At 37.1% G+C, this 21128-nt stretch overlaps 3 protein-coding genes across 3 annotated transcripts; 1 reads left to right on the top strand and 2 right to left on the bottom strand.

Moving 5' to 3' along the window:
- Positions 1 to 319: 319 nt before the first annotated feature.
- On the top strand, positions 320 to 5986 carry LOC135593671 (septum site-determining protein minD homolog, chloroplastic-like). The gene is made up of 2 exons (XM_065083892.1): positions 320 to 1715; positions 5579 to 5986. The coding sequence occupies exon 1, from the start codon at positions 617 to 619 to the stop codon at positions 1586 to 1588; it is 972 nt and encodes a 323-aa protein (XP_064939964.1). The 5' UTR covers positions 320 to 616; the 3' UTR covers positions 1589 to 1715; positions 5579 to 5986.
- A 2305-nt stretch (positions 5987 to 8291) lies between these two features.
- Positions 8292 to 13905, bottom strand: LOC135593669 (flavone 3'-O-methyltransferase 1-like). Its single transcript, XM_065083887.1, has 3 exons — positions 12805 to 13905; positions 12675 to 12739; positions 8292 to 8691 (listed from the first exon to the last, which is right to left on the bottom strand). Exons 1-3 carry the CDS (start codon positions 13529 to 13531, stop codon positions 8395 to 8397), a joined length of 1089 nt encoding a protein of 362 aa, XP_064939959.1. The 5' UTR covers positions 13532 to 13905; the 3' UTR covers positions 8292 to 8394.
- Positions 13906 to 14490: 585 nt separating this feature from the next.
- On the bottom strand, positions 14491 to 15650 carry LOC103998982 (uncharacterized). The gene is made up of 2 exons (XM_065083888.1): positions 15154 to 15650; positions 14491 to 15068 (listed from the first exon to the last, which is right to left on the bottom strand). The coding sequence occupies exons 1-2, from the start codon at positions 15621 to 15623 to the stop codon at positions 14711 to 14713; spliced, it is 828 nt and encodes a 275-aa protein (XP_064939960.1). The 5' UTR covers positions 15624 to 15650; the 3' UTR covers positions 14491 to 14710.
- Between the last annotated feature and the right edge of the window lie 5478 nt (positions 15651 to 21128).

Genomic DNA, 21128 nt, shown 5'->3' with positions numbered 1-21128 from the left:
GTGGGTGGAAACGGGTCAAGTGAGACGGTAGATTCGGCGGCGGCGGCGGTTAGTTGGGAGGCAGTGGACGTCGGCGGCGGCAGCGACGGTGGTACAGGGGATGGCGTATGGGATGGAGAATACTGTTTGCTTCAGTATTTTCTGTAGCATGAGACAGTACTGACTTCATCATTCTTTGGGTAGTTTGTTTCCATGTGAGTCCCTGATTAAGAAACTGATGAGTATTGCGTGCTTATCCATCAATACTTCATATAAATATCTCAGGTTCATAATTATTCTCCCTCTACTTGATGTTAGAATCGGTGTTAATTTTCTTATTTATACCTAATTTAAATTCGATTAGCGAGGTTTCTAAATTGACTTAAACGGATCGGGTAATGGAAATACCCGATCCATTGCGACCCGTAGATGAGTGAGTAGGAGAGAGAGGAAGGGCTCGACCAAACCCGCTTTATTAGAACCCGACCCGAGCCCGAACCCATTTATTCAGCCAAACCCACCGAATCCCCTTTCGATTGCAATCGCACGCGTCATTCCTCGCTCCCTAATCGGCCATGGCCGCCGATCCCTTCTTCCACTTCTCCCTTTGAAACCCCGCGTCCCCGAAACCCTACCGATGGCTTCCCCCTTCCCCCATCTTCTCCCTTCCATCCCCCTCTCCCCCTCCCATCCCCCCCTCTTCCTCCCCTCCAAGATCCTCTCTCCTCAACACCGTCGCCGCCCTGCTGTCTCAGCCGCCCTCCAGTGGAACCGTAAGCCCCAGCTCGCCGGGGAGACCCCCCGCGTGGTGGTCGTCACTTCCGGAAAAGGCGGCGTCGGCAAGACCACTACCACCGCCAACGTCGGCCTCTCCCTAGCCCGCTTCGGCTTCTCCGTCGTCGCCATCGACGCCGACGCCGGTCTCCGAAACCTCGACCTCCTCCTTGGCCTCGAGAACCGCGTCAACTACACCGCCGTCGAGGTCCTCAACGGCGACTGCCGCCTCGACCAGGCCCTCGTCCGCGACCGCCGTTGTCCCTCGCTCGAGCTCCTTTGCATCTCCAAGCCCCGCTCTAAGCTCCCACTCGGCTTCGGCGCCAAGGCTCTTACGTGGGTTGTCGACGCGCTCCGCTCACGGCCGGCGGGTCCTCCACATTTCGTGCTCATCGACTGCCCCGCCGGCATAGATGCCGGATTCATCACCGCCATCGCGCCGGCGAATGAGGCCGTGTTGGTCACCACCCCCGACATCACTGCCCTACGCGACGCCGACCGTGTCACTGGCCTTCTCGAGTGCGATGGCATCCGTGACATCAAGATGATCGTCAATCGGGTTCGTACGGACCTAATAAGGGGCGAGGACATGATGTCAGTGCTTGACGTGCAGGAAATGCTTGGACTTGCATTGCTTGGTGTCATCCCGGAGGATTCAGAAGTTATCAAAAGCACGAATAGGGGATATCCACTTGTTCTAAACAAGCCTCCCACAATGGCTGGACTTGCATTCGAGCAGGCAGCATGGAGACTGGTGGAGCAGGATACAATGACTGCTGTCATGGTTGAGGAGGAACCCAAGAAGAAGGGCTTCTTTTCCTTCTTTGGTGGTTGAGATTTTAGACATGGAGGATGGATTTTGAGTTTGATATTTTTGAGACTATGAGTTTGATTCTCAGCATACTAGGAGTATTATGGCGAATCAAAATTGGGATCAAAGTTTGGTTGTGTACAGTTGATAGGTACTGCCTTTTCTTGTTCTGCTTATCTTGTTAACTTGAAGTTGTCTGATTCTTTGCTTATAAATGTTTCTTGAACTATCTGATTTGGTTTAGAACTCTGAATTTGAGTTGATCATACGTTTATAAGTTTATATTCCTTTTGAAATATTGCACTTTAGGTGTTTGTCGTGATGTAATCTAAGTAGTAGATTGAATCATATGTGAGGATAGTTTTCTTCATCAATGTGATGAAATGGCCTAGCTGCATCCTAGTTCCTTCTCACTTTTGGAGTCAAAAACATGTTTAGTAGCAGGATGGTATTTTAGTCTTGACAGAATTTTGAAATGTCACAAAACCTATCGTTGTATATATTAGTTGATGTAATCTGTAAAAATGTTTTTTTGTAAGGTTCCATGAAGTTGGATGTTGTGATCATTTATCTACCAAATCACTGACGATTACTAGTTCTACAATGGAGCTATAATTTGCAGTTGTTAATATGGACTAGACAAAGGAAATTCTTTTAATGTACATCTTGGCACTGAAAATGTATTTTTGGAAAGCTCTAGTCTAGTGGTTTGTCTATCTTTACAAATGTTATCTTCCTTTCATGCAGAATAAGTGGGTCATTGATATAGTAACATAAATCAAACTTCATCTGTGTAAAGAATTAAAATATCATAATGTGATATGTTTTTACGTTTGTTTCTTTCATGTGGCAAGGGATATTTTTGTTCTTGTAATATACAGGTAAATTCTTTAGTTTTAATGAATATGTCTTGTTGGTGACTCTAGACTACCTTGTAACTATTTGGAACCTCAGCCTGGCTGAAGATGTAATTATAAGATGATTCAGTCAAGCAAGAATACTAGTGTTTTGGTTGTACTATTAACTTAATGGGGATATTAAGTTGAACCACAGGTGGTCGTGATTGCATTCCAAAGTCATAATGAATGATTTTTCTTTATGTCCACTGTAAAATTGGGAGAAGGCCTTTACATATACTTGTAAATGAAAAGTACAAAAATATTATTGGAAGTGTTTGATGATGAGATACAACTCTAATTGTTTCTCTCTCATGGGTTTTGAATTTTGGATGAGAACAACTTGCTCTGATTTGGAATGATGTATTTCCACTTATCGAGATCTTTTTTTGAGGGCTTATAGAAGAGTTTGGGTCTGAGAAAGCAAAAGGTTCTTGCATGAGTGAGAGAGATAAAGTTCAATGGAGTATTGAGAAGCTCAGATGTATTGGAGTGGTTGAGATGGATACAAGATAATACCCCTCCAGGATCAATAACTCAGAGTCTTTCTCTTATTTTATAATAATTAAATAAACATTTTTACACATGAACTTGAACTAAACTTGGGATTAGTCAGTGATTGTTTGTTGCTTGTAATATGGAAAAGATAATGCGCGCTACTAAAGAAGTTTGACTTGGATTATTCTGTTTACCAGGATAGACTTAAAAATGAGAAGTTTAAAAGATGTATACTATTTAAAAGAAGACTATTAAGATTTGTTAAAATTTTTATGGTAAGTAAGATACTAAAAATGGAGGAAAGGATATAGAGAAAGTGAGGTAACAATTGATGCATAAAGAGTTAAAGATTAAATTAAAGGATGCTTATTATTGGTATGGAAATTAAGGAATAATGTAAGAGTTACAACAACAACAACAATAATAAAGTCATAAGTCCCAACTATTTGGAGTTGGTTACATGGATTTTTTGCCATCATTGAGATCTGTAAAATGATGTTTAGTTAAGTTCAAAACACTTAAATATTTATTTATAGTTTATATCAAAATCTTTTTTAGGTCTTCCTTTCACCTCTTCTTATATCGTTAATATTAATTATTTCACTTCTTTTGACTACCACATCCGAAAATCTTAATACATGCCTATACCATCTTAAATGATTTTCTCTCATTTTATCCTCTTTCGAAATGGTACATAATGGTTCACGAATAAAAGTATTTTTTTTCTTTTCTTTCATAGTAATTTTACATATCCATCTCGGCAACACAAACTTTTTGTATATGTTTTTTTTTAACTGCCTAACACTTAGATTCATAAAGCATTGTTGATTTCATAATTGTTTCATATATTTTTTTTTATTTTAAAGGTATCCGATGATCACACAAGACTCTTGACGTCCTTCGTTATTTTAATAATCTTTTCTTTACTTTATGAATAATATATTTATTGATATCTCTATCTTATTAAATAATTGATTTAGGATACTTGAAACTTTTACTTAAAAAGACTTTTTATACATCCAAGTTAACTATATTATTTTATTTATTTCTAGAATCACTAAAATTATATTTTATATATTTAGTTTTAGTCCTATTTAATCTAAAACCTTTAGTTTCTAAGGCTTGGCTTCATAGTTCAAGTTTAAATTAATTCCACTTAAGCTTTCATCAATTAAGATAATATCATTAGCAAATAACATATATCAGGGAGATCTATCATGTAAGTCACTAGTAAGTTCATTTATTATCAATGTAAAAAGGTAGAGACTTAATACGGATTCTTGGTGTAATCCTATGCTAATTGGAAACTTAGTAGACACACTTCCTATAGTTCTAACACTAGTAACTATATTATTATACATATATTTAATAATATCAATATAATTAGTGGATACATTTTTTTTTTAAAACTCGTGATAATAAATCTCTAGGAACCTTATCATATGCTTTCTCTAAGTTAATAAAAATTATAATTTTTTTTTCTCCTTATATTTTTATTAATTATCTTAATAAATAAATAAAATTTAATCTTCCAAGCATAAAATAAAATTAATTTTAAGAGATATTTATTTCAAGTCTTATCCTACTTTCGATAACTCTTTCCCAAAGTTTCAAGAACATGATGGGGGAGTTAATTTTATAAATTATTTGATAAACATTCTATAGATAACTTGCCTTTGGAGATAGAAAATAGTGACAACTTTATTTCAAGTCTTATCCTACTTTCGATAACTCTTTCCCAAAGTTTCAAGAACATGATGGGGGAGTTAATTTTATAAATTATTTGATAAACATTCTATAGATAACTTGCCTTTGGAGATAGAAAATAGTGACAACTTTAGGGATCATAGATTTGTCTATAAAGTTCGAGTAAATTAAAAAAAAAGTTTTGAAGAGAGATGAAAATTGGTAAGTGTAGAACTTGATGATATCTCTATTGGGATATAGAGAAACTTATGAGATCAAGAATTGTTTTATTAACTAGTTTATTAAAAAAGACTTTGAAAACTAAAAAAATGTCTAGTAATGGAGGAGAAGCTTTTTTGTATTGATATATAAGAACGAGATGTTCATAATTATTCCTTGTTTATAGTAATGATGCATACTATAAAACTAAAGGAGTGATTGATAGTAGAGTTAGATATAAGACAAGTATACTTGAAAATTAGTTTTATTTTTTGCTTGTAAGATCAATCATAGAAATTATTTATTTATGAAAATAATTAATAAAAATATAGAGAGAAGAAGATAATATTTGTGTATGTTTTACATTAGGTTTTAGTGAAAAAAAAGACTATCTAATATTGATATAAAAAGGATATGTATGATAGAGTAGTCTTTAGTACTAGCACTGCCAAAGATGTGTAACAAATTCTTATATTATTATAGGATCATTGAGGAGTAGATTTAAGTATTTATTTTTTCACATGACTTGTGGATGAAACTAGCCTTACACAAAATTATGTTATTTGTTGACATTATTTTGATTGATGAAAGTTGGATTAATTCTTTAAAAGATCAGTGCATCATGAAATCAACCCTAAGTAATTGGGATATTATGACTTGGTGGTGTTGTCAATCATTACATAAGCTTAACTTATTCCATAATTCTGGTTTCCAGGACAAGTACATGAAAAGAGCTGCAGGAATGGTGAGTTTCCAGCTTGTAGGACTGATTAAACTTACAGCTTTATGTACTCGTGGTTATGTTGATGTTGATTTTGGCCGCCATGACAAGGTTTGAAAGTTCCTTAATGGCGTCAAGGAAAAAGGAGAGAGGGCTGATTGTTGAACTGTTCATTCAAGTATCTAACATGATCCCATCTTTCTGAAGTCCTTGTTTTAAATGAGTTGACTTAACATTATTTAGTGTAGCTTGTAGCAGGTGCAGATGCACCTTCTCTCTATCTACATGGCTGGGTTGGATAGAGAAGTTAGCCATTTTTGTAGAAGAGTTTGCATTTGAACAAGAGAACTGTGCCTTGATGTGGCTTGAAGTATGGAATATATGGATGGAATTTTGTGTTCACTGGCAGATCAGGGTATCATTAAGTTTAGAGATAGAGAGAGACACCCACAGTTAATTCTTGAAATGTCTACCAGTTCATCAACTGTTTTGTTCTTAATCATAATGTCTGCTTCCTTTGAACCTCAAGTTCCTTATCTATCTGCATTATTGTCTTCACCATGGTCATGCACAAACATGGCACCTGGATTAGTCTAACCAGTTTCACATGCATCATCTGAGGTGAGCATGTTTGATGATGGAATAGTTATTGCACAACCTTTGTCAAAGGAGGGACAAATGCTTATGGGAAAATTAATCTAAGAATAAAAGAGACAGAAAGGGAAGAAGATGATTTTACATATCTATCCTTTCAAAGTCTAGAAGTTGCATAGTTGCCCCTCCAAAGTTTAGTATTATATGTCCACCCCTAAAAATTTTTTGGATTATAGATCACTCCAAATTTTTAGATGATAAGGATTATGATGGAAAACTTCCATCATTTTAGATGCTCCAAATGAGTCATGGGACATTCAACCGACTTCCAAGAAAATAAAAATTCTGTTTCAAACTCATAGAGAAAATAAAAAGTATCTTTTGTCCTTTTGAGTGAGAATTAAATTTTACTATTTTATATGTCTATCATAAACTCTTGAGAAAATAAGAGTCATATTCATCATACACACTAAGGAAAAATATTATCATCTCATGACTGTCTCTCATGGTCTTACAAGTATAGAAGACAAATAGGTCCTACATAGTCTCACCAGTGTCTAGAAAGTTACCATTGTCCAAAATTAGAAATTTGCAGGCCAATCAAGACTCCTTCAACCTTCTCATTGTCAGCATGGATTTTTCTACCTGGAATGATCAACTAGTTCACTTGAAGTCAAAAAATATTTAGAAGTTTCCCCAAATGAATCATTATGATAAGAATATTTGTACACTTCAATTTTTCTCAAAGAGATGGCGGGATTCGAACCCAAGAACTTCTAATATACTATTAAAAATCTTTACTAACTAAGCTAACTAATATCTTCAAAAATATGTCGAATGAGACTTTGAACATTTCAACCTTTGGTAAGAGGATCTAAAACATCACTATCAAACCAATATTTAAGGTGTTAAATGTGTTTGTTGAGGTTTTGAATCTTTAAACCTTTGATAAAAGGGTTTGATACATTATTATCAGATCAATGTTTAAGGTGTAAAAATATAGTTGAGGTTTTGAATCCTTAAACCTTTGATAAAAGGGTTTGATACATTATTATCATATCAACATTTAAGGCGATAAAAATATATCGGATGAAGTTTCAAACCCTTGGTCTTTGATAAGAGAGTTTGGTACACCACCACCATAGTAATGTTTAATGTGTAAAAATATATTGGATGAGATTTAAAATCATCAATTTGTGGTAAGTGAGCTTCCTGTATCACTATCGGATCAATGTTTAAGGTGTAAGAATACATCGGATGAGATTTTAAACCCGTGATCTTTGATAAGAGGGTTTAATACATCATAATCATATCAATGTTTAAGATGTACTTATAAATAAATAAGACATTGAAAGAGCATGGACTAAACTTATATAAGTTGCCAAAAGATTTGATGGAACCACCTCCACATTTGACAAATGATGTTCTAACATGAATAGCATTAGAACTTATTACTATTATTGATCATCATATTCTCATACAATTTCCCCTTGCAATTGTACTTGCAATGTAGTTTAGCTTTTAAAGATGCATATAGCAACAGATTAACAAATGTTTTCATTTGAATCACTTGAAAGCTACTCTTGCCATAAAAATCTCCTCTTGAGAATGGTTCTTCCATAAAATATGTATCGAGGTTCCAAAACACATTTCAATGCTTGAAATTTTTTTTTTCAGATCGTATTTGATTTAGATGCTGTATTAAAAATGTTCAAATGCTAATACTTATATATATTTTTTTTAAATTTTAAAAACCCTCTTGATGTTATATAAAATTATAAAATTATAAAAATATCAAAATAATTTTATAAGAAATCAATATGATTTATATTTTTTATAAGATAAAATTTTATTTATTTATTTTTTAAGATTATTTATATTTATTAACATGATTATATTTATTTATTTATTATATATTTGGGTCATATGAAATTTTTTATCAGAGTACATACATATATACATACATACATACATTTATTTATATTATATATTTATGAATTAATTTAAATAAATAATATGTATTCACTTTTGAATAAACATTAAAAATATTAGAAGGATAAATTTATTATAAATTATTGAATAGACTTACATTAGAAGAGAATCATAGGCCAATGTTCTCTTTAGAGATAATTTTAGATAGAACATTAGTGCATAAGATCACAACATATAGGATCCAGAAATAGAACATGCATGCACTTAAACTATAATTCCCCATTCTATTTCGCGATCTCAATGACCCAAGTATTAGCGAAGACGTAAGTGGCTTTGAATCCTGAGAAGCCTGCTTCTCTTGCTAACATCTCGTACTCTATCTCTGTCCTCTCCTTCCCTCCCGGGAAGTGAGCCATCATCGCGAGGTCCAAATGGAACATTCCCCGACCTCGCCCCATTGGCTCCGGAACCACCGGGAGGACGCACTCCACCAATATAACCCTTCCTTTCTCCGGCAATGCCTTCCAACAGTTCCTCAGTATCTTCACGCACAGCTCGTCGCTCCAATCGTGGAGGATCCACTGCATGCATCCCCAAAACCTAAAGTCAGTCCGCATGTTTGATTTGGAGGGTTTGTGGTATTATTGTTGGGAAAATACGACAAAGAAGAGGATAAAAATACTATGGAAACAAATAACAAACACAAGATCAAAAATACTTTTAGGAAAGATATTTAGGCTTGAAACGTGTATAAACACTTTCCTAAAAATGATATTTGCACCCTCTTCTCAATAAGATTGTTATGGGTTTGATGCAAATAGTTTTAATGGATATGACAAGTCTTTGGAAGATCTGTATTGAGCAAACAATAAAGAATCTTCATAGAGAAATTAGAGAATATCTAATTCAATCACTTGGAGAGTAAAGAAGAAGAATATGAAAAAGATGTGTTAACAATTTACCCTCAAATATCTATTTATAGATATTTTCTCAAAAGACATAACCTTTGAAAAATAACTATCAAAATAACTATAAAAGAAAACACCTTTTCAAATAAATCTTTTGAAAAGAAATTTTTTCTTTTTTAATTTGAATAATTTATAACAATCCTCCACTTGTTCAAATTTAAAATTTTCTCCAAGTGATTAAATAGTATTTATAAATAAAATAATATATCTTTTAATTTGAATATTATCTTAGTGTAAGCATTACAAAGTGAAGTCGAAATCCCAAATAGCATAAAAGCTTTGAATTTGTTAGTCCTAATGACAACATCGGTGATACCACACATATAAATACAATATCCTTGTATTCCTCATAAAATCTCGCTTGACCCTAATATGGTCTTGGGCTCATCCAAGTTCATGAACTTTTATGAAAGAAAACTCCAACTCTCAATTGAAGCGACACCACTTCTAAGTTCATATAGGTGAAGTTCTTATAGTATCTTTGTCACTCTTTGAGATACTTGTCCTAACTTGACTGAACTTCATTAAGAGTATAATTAACTCAACCCTCATTTGGTGACAACCAGTACTTTAAAATCTTTAGATGGGACTCGTAAAATATTTCAAAGTGCTGAATCACTCCACATGTCAATGACTTGTTCTTACCCTTTGAACTCTTCATTACTCATTTCATAATGTCGAGTAGGGTTGCTATCATTGGTGGATCTTTTATTCAAAGAGTTTTAGCCCCATCCATTTTGATGTTGATCTTACAACTTCTCTTGTAAGAGGTTTTGTGAATGGATCATCTTCCACTTGTAAAACAAGAGGAATTGTTTTTGCTTTTCGTATACGAGTGCTTCTCCTTAATTTATGAGATTACTCTCCAACCTCTTGTGAACTTGATTGATGTCCAATCAAAGGAATATTAGGTTGCTCACCAACCTTTTGAGATGTCTCCACTAATGACTCCTCACTAGTTGGAGGATGAACATTATTGCTTGAAGTCATTAAATATTCAAAGAACTCCACATCTCGAGATTCTATCATGATATTAGATTTCAAATTAAGAAGTTTATATGCTTTGCTATTTGAAGCATAGCCTATAAATGCATATCTAGGTCCCAACTTTGTCCTTTGAGGATCATTATTCTTACAATATGCAAGACACCCTCACACTTTAAAATAATCAATGTTAGATTGTCTTCCTTTCTATAACTCATATGGAGAGATTTTATTCTTTTTAGAGGGAATTCTATTTAAGATATGACATGCAGCTAATAAAGCTTCTCCCCACAAATTATAAGATAATTTAGCATGCAACAATATAGCATTAATCATCTCTAGATAAGTTCTATTTTTTTTTTCTGCTAATCCATTTTACTCAGGTGTTCTATGTGCTGAACATTCATGAATTATACCATGTTGTTCACAAAACAAATTAAATTCATTAGGAAAGTATTCTCCTCCTCTATCACTTCTTAAAGATTTAATTTTCTTTCCCAATTGATTTTCAACTTCTGTTTTATATGCCTTAAAAGTATTAAAAGTATTATTTTTTATGTTTCAATAAGTACACATATGTGAATCTAGACATATCATCTATAAAAGTAATGAAATATCTATTACCTCCTCTTGTTAATATGTCATTTAATCCACATATATCAGAATGTATTAAGTCTAACAAATTAGTATATCTTTCAACACTTTTGAACGGTTTCTTCATCATCTTTGATTTAACACAAATTTCACATTTATTAAGATCATCAAAATGAATATTTATTAAATCACACTTAATCATTCTTCCAATAGTGCTAGTTCCAATATGTGTTAATCTATCATGCCATAATGAATAAGAATCAACAATATAAATAGAAACATCTTTGTTAAATTTAGAATCATTATCAACAATAGATAATTTGACCATTCCTAACATTTTCTAACAAAAGTTTCATTACGGGATAGAATTAACTTCCCGAATTCAAATATAGATTTAATTTCATGTTTGCTAAGGAGATTCCCACTTACTAAATTTCTACTCATATCCGGTACATGAAGAACATTAGTAAGAGTGACTTTCTTACCCGAAGTGAAAGTGAGTTCCACATTTCCCTTGTCAATCACCTTAGAACGAACTTTATTTCCCATTTGAATCTCTTACCCTTCTGTGACTTCTTTGTAAGTCTTGAAGAGTGCCTTATCATAACAAACATGGACGGTAGTACAAGTATCGTACTACCAATTAGAAACCTTACCAAATATGACATTCACTTCGCTCACCATAGCAATTATATTATCATCTCCCTCAACGGAGTTGACTTTCGGTTTCTGGCCTTTTTTAAATCTGCAATCCCTAGCAAAATGATCAGGTTTTCCACAAACAAAACAACCTCCACTCTTTGGCTTTTTAAATTTTCTTTGATCCCTTTTGGGGCCAAAATGATTCTTTGTTTTGCTTGCCTTTGTTGGAGTTCTTAGGCCGATTCACAGTATTTGCTTTTATATTGTAAAAAGAGTTCTCACTCTTGTCTCTCATCCTCAATTCCTCCTCGATTCGAAGATGTTTTTGAATTTGCTCCAAAGTGATATCCTTAGAGTCATGCAAAATCTTCTTCTTATACCCTTTTCAAGATGAAGGCAACTTGGCTATTATAGCCTATACTTGAAAAGGTTCAGAAAATTTGATTTTTTTAGCCTTCAATTGATTAACAATGACATGCAACTTATGCATTTATGCCAAGATTGGCTTGTCATCCATAAACTTGTAATCAAAATATTTAGAAATCAAAAATTTCTTTGTACCTTCCTCCTCGGCATGATACTTGAATTTCAAAGCATTCCAAATTGCTTTTATAGATGGTTCCACCGTATAAAGATCATAAAGCCGATCCGAAAGAACATTGAGATGTGTCCTCTATATATGACTTCATCTTCGATTCTCTTATTTTGTTCAGCCTTGACTTCATCGGTGTCATCATCGGTTGGATCAAGAATTGGTTGAAGATTTGGATCAAACACATAGAAGATCTTCAAAGCAGTCAACATGAGTTTCATCTTATCTTGCCAACAAGTAAAATTCGTTCTATCAAAATGATTCAAACAAACAAAATCTTGATTCAATAATTTGATGATATTTTTGGCCTCTATAGCGAATTTATATAAACTCAAAAATATCATTTTTAGATTATTGAAAAAATATGACAAAGAAAAAGATAAAAATACTATGGAAACAAATAGCAAACATAAGATCAAGAATACTTTTAGTAAAGATATTTAGGCTTGAAACATGTATAAATACTTTCCTAAAAATGATATTTGCATCTTCTTCTCAATAAGATTGCTATGAGTTTGATGCAAATAATTTTAGTGGATATGACAAGCCTTTAGAAGTTCTGTATTGAATAAACAATAAAGAATCTTCAAGGAGAAATTAGAGAATATCTAATTCAAAAAAATGTCTTAATAATTTACTTTCAAATATCTATTTATAGATATTTTTTCAAAAGACACTATCTTAGAAAAATAACTATCAAAATAACTATAAAAAAAATACCTTTTCAAATAAATCTTTTGATTTTTTTTTCTTTTTAATTTGAACAATTTATAACACTTATCACTTTCAACAGGATGGCGTCTCCGCTCGGAACGCTCGCGAACATGTCGCCGGCTGTATGCTCGACTCCTGCGGCAAGCAAACAACTCCATGAGCGCTTAAGATGAGATCAGGTTGCGGTGGTCGAGATGGACCTGCGATGGGTGTCGCCTCGGAGATGACATGGGGGAGGTCGAAGTTGATGGCCTTGATGTGAGGGTGCTTGGCGACAATGATGGAGATGGTGCTGCCGACGCCGCCGCCGACGTCCACGAGCACCTTGACGCCCTCGAAGCCGCAGTAAATGTCGAGCAGCTTCTTGGTGATGATGGTGGAGTGGTTCCTCATGCCCTCGTTGAACACCTTGTTGAACCGGGCGTCCGTGCCGTAGTACTCGAACGCCATCATCCCGTACGCCTTGTTGAACGGGATGCCGCCGTCCAACACCGCGTCCTTCAAGTGGTACCAGCTCTCCATGAGGACCTTGTCCAGGGTCATCATGGCCAGAGAGACCATGGACACGCCGTCCTCGTTCTTGGCCAGGTACTTGCACACCGGCGCCGGTCCGTACTTCCCCGACGGCCTGCCGTCGGCACCGGTCTCGACGGTGCATCTGACGATGTTGTAGGCGGCGAGCAGGCGGAGGATCCCGTCCACCATGACGGCCGCCTGCGGGTTCTGGGTGGGCATCTGGGCGGCGATGTCGGCGGCGCTCAGCTTCGGGGTCGGCCCGGCCTTGACGAGGATCTCGAAGAGGTCGAGTTCGGCGGCGGCCTTGACGGTCATCGGCAGGATGGGGCCGCTGGCCAGCTCGAGGGCGTACATGCAGGCCTCCTCGTCCTCCTGGGGGGTCAGCTGCAGCTCCTCCTTGATGGATCCCATGGCTCTGCAACTGGAAGCAGGGAAAGGATGAAGAGTGAGTTCGAGAGAGTGGAGATCAGTGGGTGGTGGACTTATACGCCTTCAGCTCGTCATCTTCATCACGTAACCTGCCATTACAGTCATTCTTCTGCGTAATCTCTTCCTTTTCCTGGTCACAGTCACAAAATGGTAGAAACAAATAGCTGCAGATGATGATTACTTCTTCCGTGAGTGAGGAAAGGAATCAACATTAAGACTTGTTGAGACGTAGTAAGTGTTGTGGGCACAAAACAGTGAGGACAACTCTTCTCTTCCTCGTCTAAACCTGGAACCACACAAATGCTCACAACCGACTCTGAAAGCTATTACATGCATGCATGTAATTGATTGACTGTCCTATATGGATTGCGACGAAAGGATGATGAAAAGAAATGGCTGAAAGAAGACCAAACTTGATCGATCTGACATAGGAAGCTCAATCATTCACATCCACAAGTTCTACTTTTTGCAAGACGTTGACACATATGAAATAGAGTTGCTATCATGCATGTTGAATTGTATTTGTGGCCAGAAAAAGACGATGCAAATTAAATTCCAGAAAGGTCAATTTTACTTGTCTCAGTTTGTATTCCTGTTGTGCGATAGGGACCCTCGAACTACTAGATTATTTTCCCCATTTTTTTCTAATAATGTTTATATTGTCATGCTTGATTGGAGCTGTAGAATATGCCGATTTGAGATACTTCACATTATCTTGGTTAGAATATGATGTAATACGTAATATCCCATTTATTCGCATAGATTATAATAGTAACTTTTTAATATGAACTTTCAGAATGGATAACTCTCCTAGAAAGGTTTCCCATCCCGAATATGGATTTGGAAGATCAAATTCAATATAAAAATAAAAAAAATTATTTTTATGATATTTATTATTATTATTATTATTATTATTATTTTTGAATAGATGCTGTTATGTGACAACTTGTGACACATATAAAACACCTAAACTAATTAAAAAATAAATTGGATCTGCAAATCGTTGACTAGTCAACGCGTGCATGGTCAACGGGCTGAGGCCACGGAATCCATCAAGTTATGTAAACGCTTATCATTGACACTCCACGCAAGATATGATAAAAGGACTCGAGATCTCCGAACGAAGCAAACGCAAGCGATGTCACAGTGTGCAGTCGCAGTCTACTTGGTGAACTCCATGACCCAGGTGTTGGCAAAGATGTAGCTCGCTTTGAATCCGGAGAAGCCTGCCTCCTTGGCCAACCCCTCGAACTCCTTCTCCGTCCTCTCTTTCCCTCCCCGGTTGTGCGCCAGCATGATGAGGTCGATGTTGAAGACGCCCTGAGCTCGGGGAGTCGGCTCCGGCACCACGGGCATGGCGCATTCCACCACTATCACCTTCCCCTTCTCCGGTACTGCATTCGTTAGTGTCAATCTCAGTTGGATTGCATTGAAGGAAACATGCACTCTCTGACCTTCATGAAGATTGCATCTTCGCTTGGGACGCTCGCGAACATGTCGCCGCCGACGTGTTCCACCCCTGCAAGGCACCATGCCGAGAGAATGAGAGGTGAGACGTATCAGGTTGCGGCGGCGCAGAACAGAGGAGGCGTTGATGGGGGGACCTGGGAAGGGTGGCGCCTCGGAGATGACTTGAGGGAGGTCGAAGTTGATGCCCCTGTTGTGGGGGTGCTTGGCGGTGATCATGTAGAGGGTGGCGCCGATGCCTCCGCCGACGTCGACGAGCACCTAGACGCCCTCGAAGCCGCGGTAGATGTCGAGCAGCTTCTTGGTGAGGATGGTGGAGTGGTTCCTTATTCCGTCGTTGAACACCTTGTTGAACCGGGCGTCCGTGCCGTGGTACTCGAACGCCGTCATCCCGTACGCCTTGTTGAAGGGGATGCCGCCGTCCAACACCGCATCCTTCAAGTAGTACCAGCTCTCCATGAGGACCTTGTCCTGGTTCATCAGGGCCAGAGCAGCCATGGACACCCCGTCCTCGTTCTTGGTCACGTACTTGCACGCCGACGCGGCGCCGTACTTCGTCGATGGCCTCCCGTCGGCGTCGGTTCCGACGGTGCTCTGCTGCAACCATTGCTAACCATTACTACATGTTTCCACAATCTCTCTCTCTCTCTCTCTCTCTCTCTCTCTCTCTCTCTCTCTCGTCGTCTTTGTGTAGACAATTTTACCTTGATTTGTTAAAGGAAAACATAATCTTTAAACATGAGAGAAAAAATAGTCATTACACTGCTGACTTTATAATCGCATACTGTCATGAAACGATATGTACGGAAGAGTTTGTGCCCCCTCCCCTATAGTTGCCGGTAGGTGCACGACCCTCTGGCCGTGTTCGCCTCAATCTTTGGGAAAGCTGCACGAGCCGATCACTAGCAACATTAATACACGACAATGAGGCTCATTGTCCTGATTTCTCCCTTCGGGTCATGATCCGTCATTCTCGTCGATCATGAGAGGGTTTGTATGTCCGGACTCAAGAAGCATTAGTCCTAACTGACATGATTCGGTTCTCCTTTCCGGATACCTAACACCGGGGACCATCTCACCTTATCTTAGATAAACTATAGCCATGATAAACGACACTCTCATAATCATTCTCTCCTGACTCAATCCTCAATGAGATGTGCTCATTGGCTACCAATATAAATGAGCCCCTAACGACACGAGGGGTTCCAAGATGAGTGATCGGTCGTCCTCCATCAGTTACTCAAGTATAAAAGTTAGCCCCAAAGCCTAGAGAGGCAAATGCTCTACTGTTATCACTGCCTTACTAACTTTACCATAGGAGGGTTCGGGTTGGGAATATTATCCTAACGCTGATTGATTGTACAGAAACCTCAGCGAAGTTCAAGCGCACCTTGAGGCGATACCAAACTCGCTCATAGCAAGCAAGCAGCATCTCGGGACTATGCTAACTAGGTCTTCTTCCCACTCTTACTATCTCATGTGACCCCTTAGGGGCCCCCTTGGTGATCAATCAAGCTGTGACATGTTGAGAAATTTGGGACAACATCATATGCGCAGTAAAAGAATAAAAAACAAAAATTTCAGATTTTCATATAAACTAGTTTCTTATCATCATGCGAAGATTGGTGCGTAAATACCTACAAAACTAAAAAACCATACGTGTTACCATATATCCATAAAACCCTATAGCTCTATAGTAGAAGATGAAGGAGATCACATTCCTCCTCTCTATTAGTGATCCACATGATAGGGGCTACAAATACGCTCCTCAAATCACTGCACAAACCTCCTCTTCACGTGCACTATAGGATCAAGAAGGGGCCAACTCTTCTTGTTATCCACACGCCCTAAACATAGGTTGTTGGCTGACGAGGAGAGAGAGAAGAGTATAGGTGGTAACTAAAAAGGGTCTAACTTATGGCTTTTTGGTTCCCTCTTATTTATAGAGGTTTCTATAAATTACCATAATGGATCATGCCCTATTGGGTACTAAATCTCTATCCAACTACTCAAATCTCTTACTCTAATGGATCCGGCGAATATCTCATATCTGAACCTCTACTCGTTGCAACACCTATTATATGTGTATGACTCTCTAGGCATAATATCAAGTTGGATGTGAGTCATATTTGTCAGAACTCCTTTTGGCTTAATAAATTATTATCTCAATAATAATTCACTCGACTAATCGACTACAGACATATTAGGCCACTACGCCGTAGTCCCCAGATGATACAAGAAAATCCAATCCATTAGTCATATCTATCCTTAGTTATCATGTATATATAGTCTCTTATTCATCTAATATCCCAATGACTGAATATCGGACATGGTATTATCAGACCCATATGGAATCTACTCGAGTCTCACTCTAATCAGATTCTCTTAGAGAACTCTTTTCTCTCTCAATCCAAATGACCCTAGCTAAGGATTTACTTGAGCAAAAACACGTAGGACATTCTTCTCTCATGACACCGAGAGTGGATGATGCTCTATTGACACTTAATAGTTTTTAGGGACCCAAATTAACTTATATGGACCATACCTCTTAAATAGAGCATAATATCCAAATTTGTAACAAAGTTAGATTTATTTCAGGGTAAAATATGTAAAGTTAGACCTTTAACAAATTTGGTTAGCTTTTGGTGAGTGTTACTTACAAAGCCGATTCTATCTCTTCTATGATCATGATCCTTTTTTGCAAGGATCATGTTTAAAGATTTGCTTCCTATTTCAAAATTTTCTAAGGTTTCATGTAGTAGCAAATTTTCTTGAACATGTTTTATACAAGGATGCAATATTTCATTATCATGCTTAATATTTAATCTATTGAATTCACTAACAAGAGAGGCATGCTTATTTTTTAATAATTTATATTTTTTACTAACTAATTTACATTCATCAAATAAATCATGAAAAGTATTCAACAATTTATCAAAGGATAAATGAGCTTCGATCGAGTTACTTGCCTCCTCACCAAGTGCCATTAAAATGTAGTTAGCAACTTTTTTTGTTAGTTGGCTCCTCGTATTCAAATGTGCTTGAATCATCCTAAGTAGCTTTTAGCATTTTCTTCTTTTTCGGTTGCTTCTTCTTCACTTGGGGACATTCACTTTTAAAGTGGCCCGGCTTCTTGCATTTGTAGCAAATTATTTAGTTTTTTTTTATGATTTTTTTGAATTTTCTTGTTAGAAGTGCCAAGTCGTCATCATCATCATCATCATCATCATCATCACTTAGTTTTCTCTCAAGTGGTATTCTTGAGTTCTGAGTGTCAAATCCTTCATATTCTTTGGAAAGTTATTTTCAAATTCTTCATATGCATTGTATGTCATTTCGTAAGTCATCAATGACCCGATAAGTTCTTCGAGTAAAAAGTTGTTCAAGTCATTGGCTTCTTGAATTGCAGTTACTTTATGATCCTAACTCTTTGGAAGAGATATTAATATCTTATTAATAAATTTAAAATTAGAAAGACTTTTACCAAGTGCTTTTAGACCATCGACAAGATCCGTAAATCAGGTGTATATGTCTCCAATGGTCTCGCTTGATTTCATTGGAAGCAATTCATAACTATGAACCAAAAGATTGATTTTTGACTCCTTAACCCTACTCGTGCCTTCATGTGTGATTTCAAATGTATGCCAAATGTCATAAGCCATTTTGTAAATAGAAATTCGATTAAATTCATTTTTATCCAAAGCATAAAATAAAACATGTATAGCTTTAGCGTTCAAAGAGAAAGTCTTCTTCTCCAAATCATTCCAATCATTTATTGGAAGAGAAGACTTTTGAAATCTGTTTTGAACGATATTCTATAACTCAAAATCCATATAAATCAAGAAAATCCTCATTATAGTTTTTCATTATGTGTAATATGTTACATTGAACATGGGAGGATGTGTAATAGAATGACCCTCATGATTGCCAGCAAAAATAATCTCTCTTGGGTTTTAATCCAAATTGAAAGTAACATTGCTTTCATACCAATTGTTAAGATTAATATGACATTAAGAGAGAGAGGGGGGGGGGTGGGTGGGTGGGGGTGTGAATTAGTGTAGCAATAAAAATTACGATTGTAATTCCAACTCTTTTCAAGTTGATAAAAATGTAACGAAGAAATCATATCGAGAAGATGTCAACTTGAAGTAAATGAACAATGCATAGTGCAGCTAAGTAATGAAAGTAAGCAACAAGCAAAGAACACACCAGATTTATAGTTGTTCAATCGTTGTGACCTACGTCCACTTTTGATTCTTCATTCGTTGAGGTCATCGGCATCCACTAATAGTCTTTCTTCAAAAGACGAAGACCAATCACATTCTTATAATACTTTCTCCTTTTTTGGGTTTAGGAGACAATCTTTACAAACCTCATACCTCACTTGAATGATCATAAGACATAGAAAGGGAGGAGGAGGACACTTAGTACTTTTACAACACTTTAAGATTTTATTCACACTTTTTTGCTTCCTCATGCAGAAAAGAGTGGGGTATTTATAAGCCTTAATGACTTTAAAATTGGAGCAAAAAAATATTTTCGGGGTACTAGCAGTGGTACCGCTAGTACTAAGCGATACCATCATCTGACACTCTAACATTAGGTGGTACCATCGTCCATTCTGACGGTACTACTGCTTGACAAAGCCTCGAAGATTGGGCTCTAGCGGTACCATCGCCTGGCAGCATTAAATGCTAGTGATACCACTGCCCAGACCACCTATGACGTTGAGCCTCAAGCAGTTCCATTGCTAGCTCCGATAGTGCCACCGCCTGACATGGCTTCAGGTCATTGTTTGGGCCATCAGTCCGGCCTAAACCAAATCGGGCTCAATTGGCCCCTAATTAAGTTAGTGAGATTATCTCTCAATCTTAACTCAATCTAAGTTCTAACTATGATAATTAAGGCATTAGCTAAGTAATCTTTGTCCAATATGTCAATTGTTCTTCCAACGAAGTCTCAACGAACTTCCGTGAACTCTCAGCAAGCTTTTGACGAACTGTTAGGATTGAGTCGACACTAAAGGGGGGGGTGAATTATTGTATACGTAAAAATTGAGTCAATTTAAAAAACTTCATGTGATGAAAATGTATCAGAAAGATGCTTGACTTGAAAATGTTCATAAAAGTAGTGAAAATAAGAATTCAGTTTGTAATTAAAATGAAAAGCTTAAAGTAAATGCAAATCAGATTTTTATAGTGGTTCGGTCGTTGTGATATACATCCACTTCTGATTCCTCTTCACTTAAGGCTATCGGCTTCCACTACCGATCTTCTTTTAATGAGTGAAGATTTTTATACATCTTTTCTCATTTTTATAGGTTTAGGAGATAACCTTTACAACCATTCACCCCTCTCTTAAACTTCACCCAATTCTTAGAGAGCTTGAGAGGAGTTCTAACAATATTATAATAGTGTTTTCCTTCTTTTTTTGCTCTTAGTTGATGTGCTTCTAAGTAGGGATGAATGAGGCTTTTATATGCTCCAAATTGATTCAAACTTGGAGTCAAAAAGTATCTCATCCCCGAATTTCGGGGTACTGGTGGTACCACTACTAGTACTGGGCATTACTATCGCCTAACACTTTGACATTAAGCAGTACCACCATTTGACAACCTTTATGGCCGGCGGTACCACCGCCTAGTACCACTTAAACCTCCTTGAAGGCTGAGCCTCAAGCGGTTCCACCGCCCACTCTAGGTGGTGCCACCGCCTGGCATGGTTCTAAGTGGCCGAGTGGGCCCTCTATTCGACCCAACTCAGCCCTTACTTAGGCCTAATAGCCCCCCTAATTGAGTTGGCTTAATTTTAATCCAATTACATCTTAACACTACTTTGATCTAGATAATTATTACAAGATATTAATCAAATATTTTTCTGCATATCATTAGTTCATCGGCGCTTCGTCCAATCCTTCGGTATATCACGTCCTCTTTTGCGGTCTTTGCCCAATCGACATATTGACCTCAACAACTTCGATTTCCTTGGCGTAATGTTCGCTCTTCTAAGCTCGATGCCCGAACTCATGGCACGAAGCCTTCTACTAATACATCGACCGATCCTCTGGCTCGACGTCCAATCTTTTGACATGTTTCACTCTGACCCAATATTGA

This window comes from Musa acuminata, chromosome BXJ1-9, assembly GCF_036884655.1.
Source record: "Musa acuminata AAA Group cultivar baxijiao chromosome BXJ1-9, Cavendish_Baxijiao_AAA, whole genome shotgun sequence".
Lineage (NCBI taxonomy): Eukaryota > Viridiplantae > Streptophyta > Magnoliopsida > Zingiberales > Musaceae > Musa > Musa acuminata.
This window is presented reverse-complemented; position numbering and strand designations above follow the sequence as displayed.

What these genes read in the sequence shown, in the direction of transcription:
- LOC135593671 (XM_065083892.1), top strand. Translation starts at nt 617, where the DNA reads ATGGCTTCCCCCTTCCCCCATCTTCTCCCTTCCATCCCCCTCTCCCCC.
- LOC135593669 (XM_065083887.1), bottom strand. Translation starts at nt 13,531, where the DNA reads ATGGGATCCATCAAGGAGGAGCTGCAGCTGACCCCCCAGGAGGACGAG. An exon ending in CGAGGCGACACCCATCGCAG is followed by an intron (nt 12,740 to 12,804) that starts GTCCATCTCGAC and finishes TGCTTGCCGCAG; the next exon opens with GAGTCGAGCATACAGCCGGC. An exon ending in GAGACGCCATCCTGTTGAAA is followed by an intron (nt 8,692 to 12,674) that starts GTGATAAGTGTT and finishes GGATGCATGCAG; the next exon opens with TGGATCCTCCACGATTGGAG.
- LOC103998982 (XM_065083888.1), bottom strand. Translation starts at nt 15,623, where the DNA reads ATGGTTGCAGCAGAGCACCGTCGGAACCGACGCCGACGGGAGGCCATC. An exon ending in CGAGGCGCCACCCTTCCCAG is followed by an intron (nt 15,069 to 15,153) that starts GTCCCCCCATCA and finishes GGTGCCTTGCAG; the next exon opens with GGGTGGAACACGTCGGCGGC.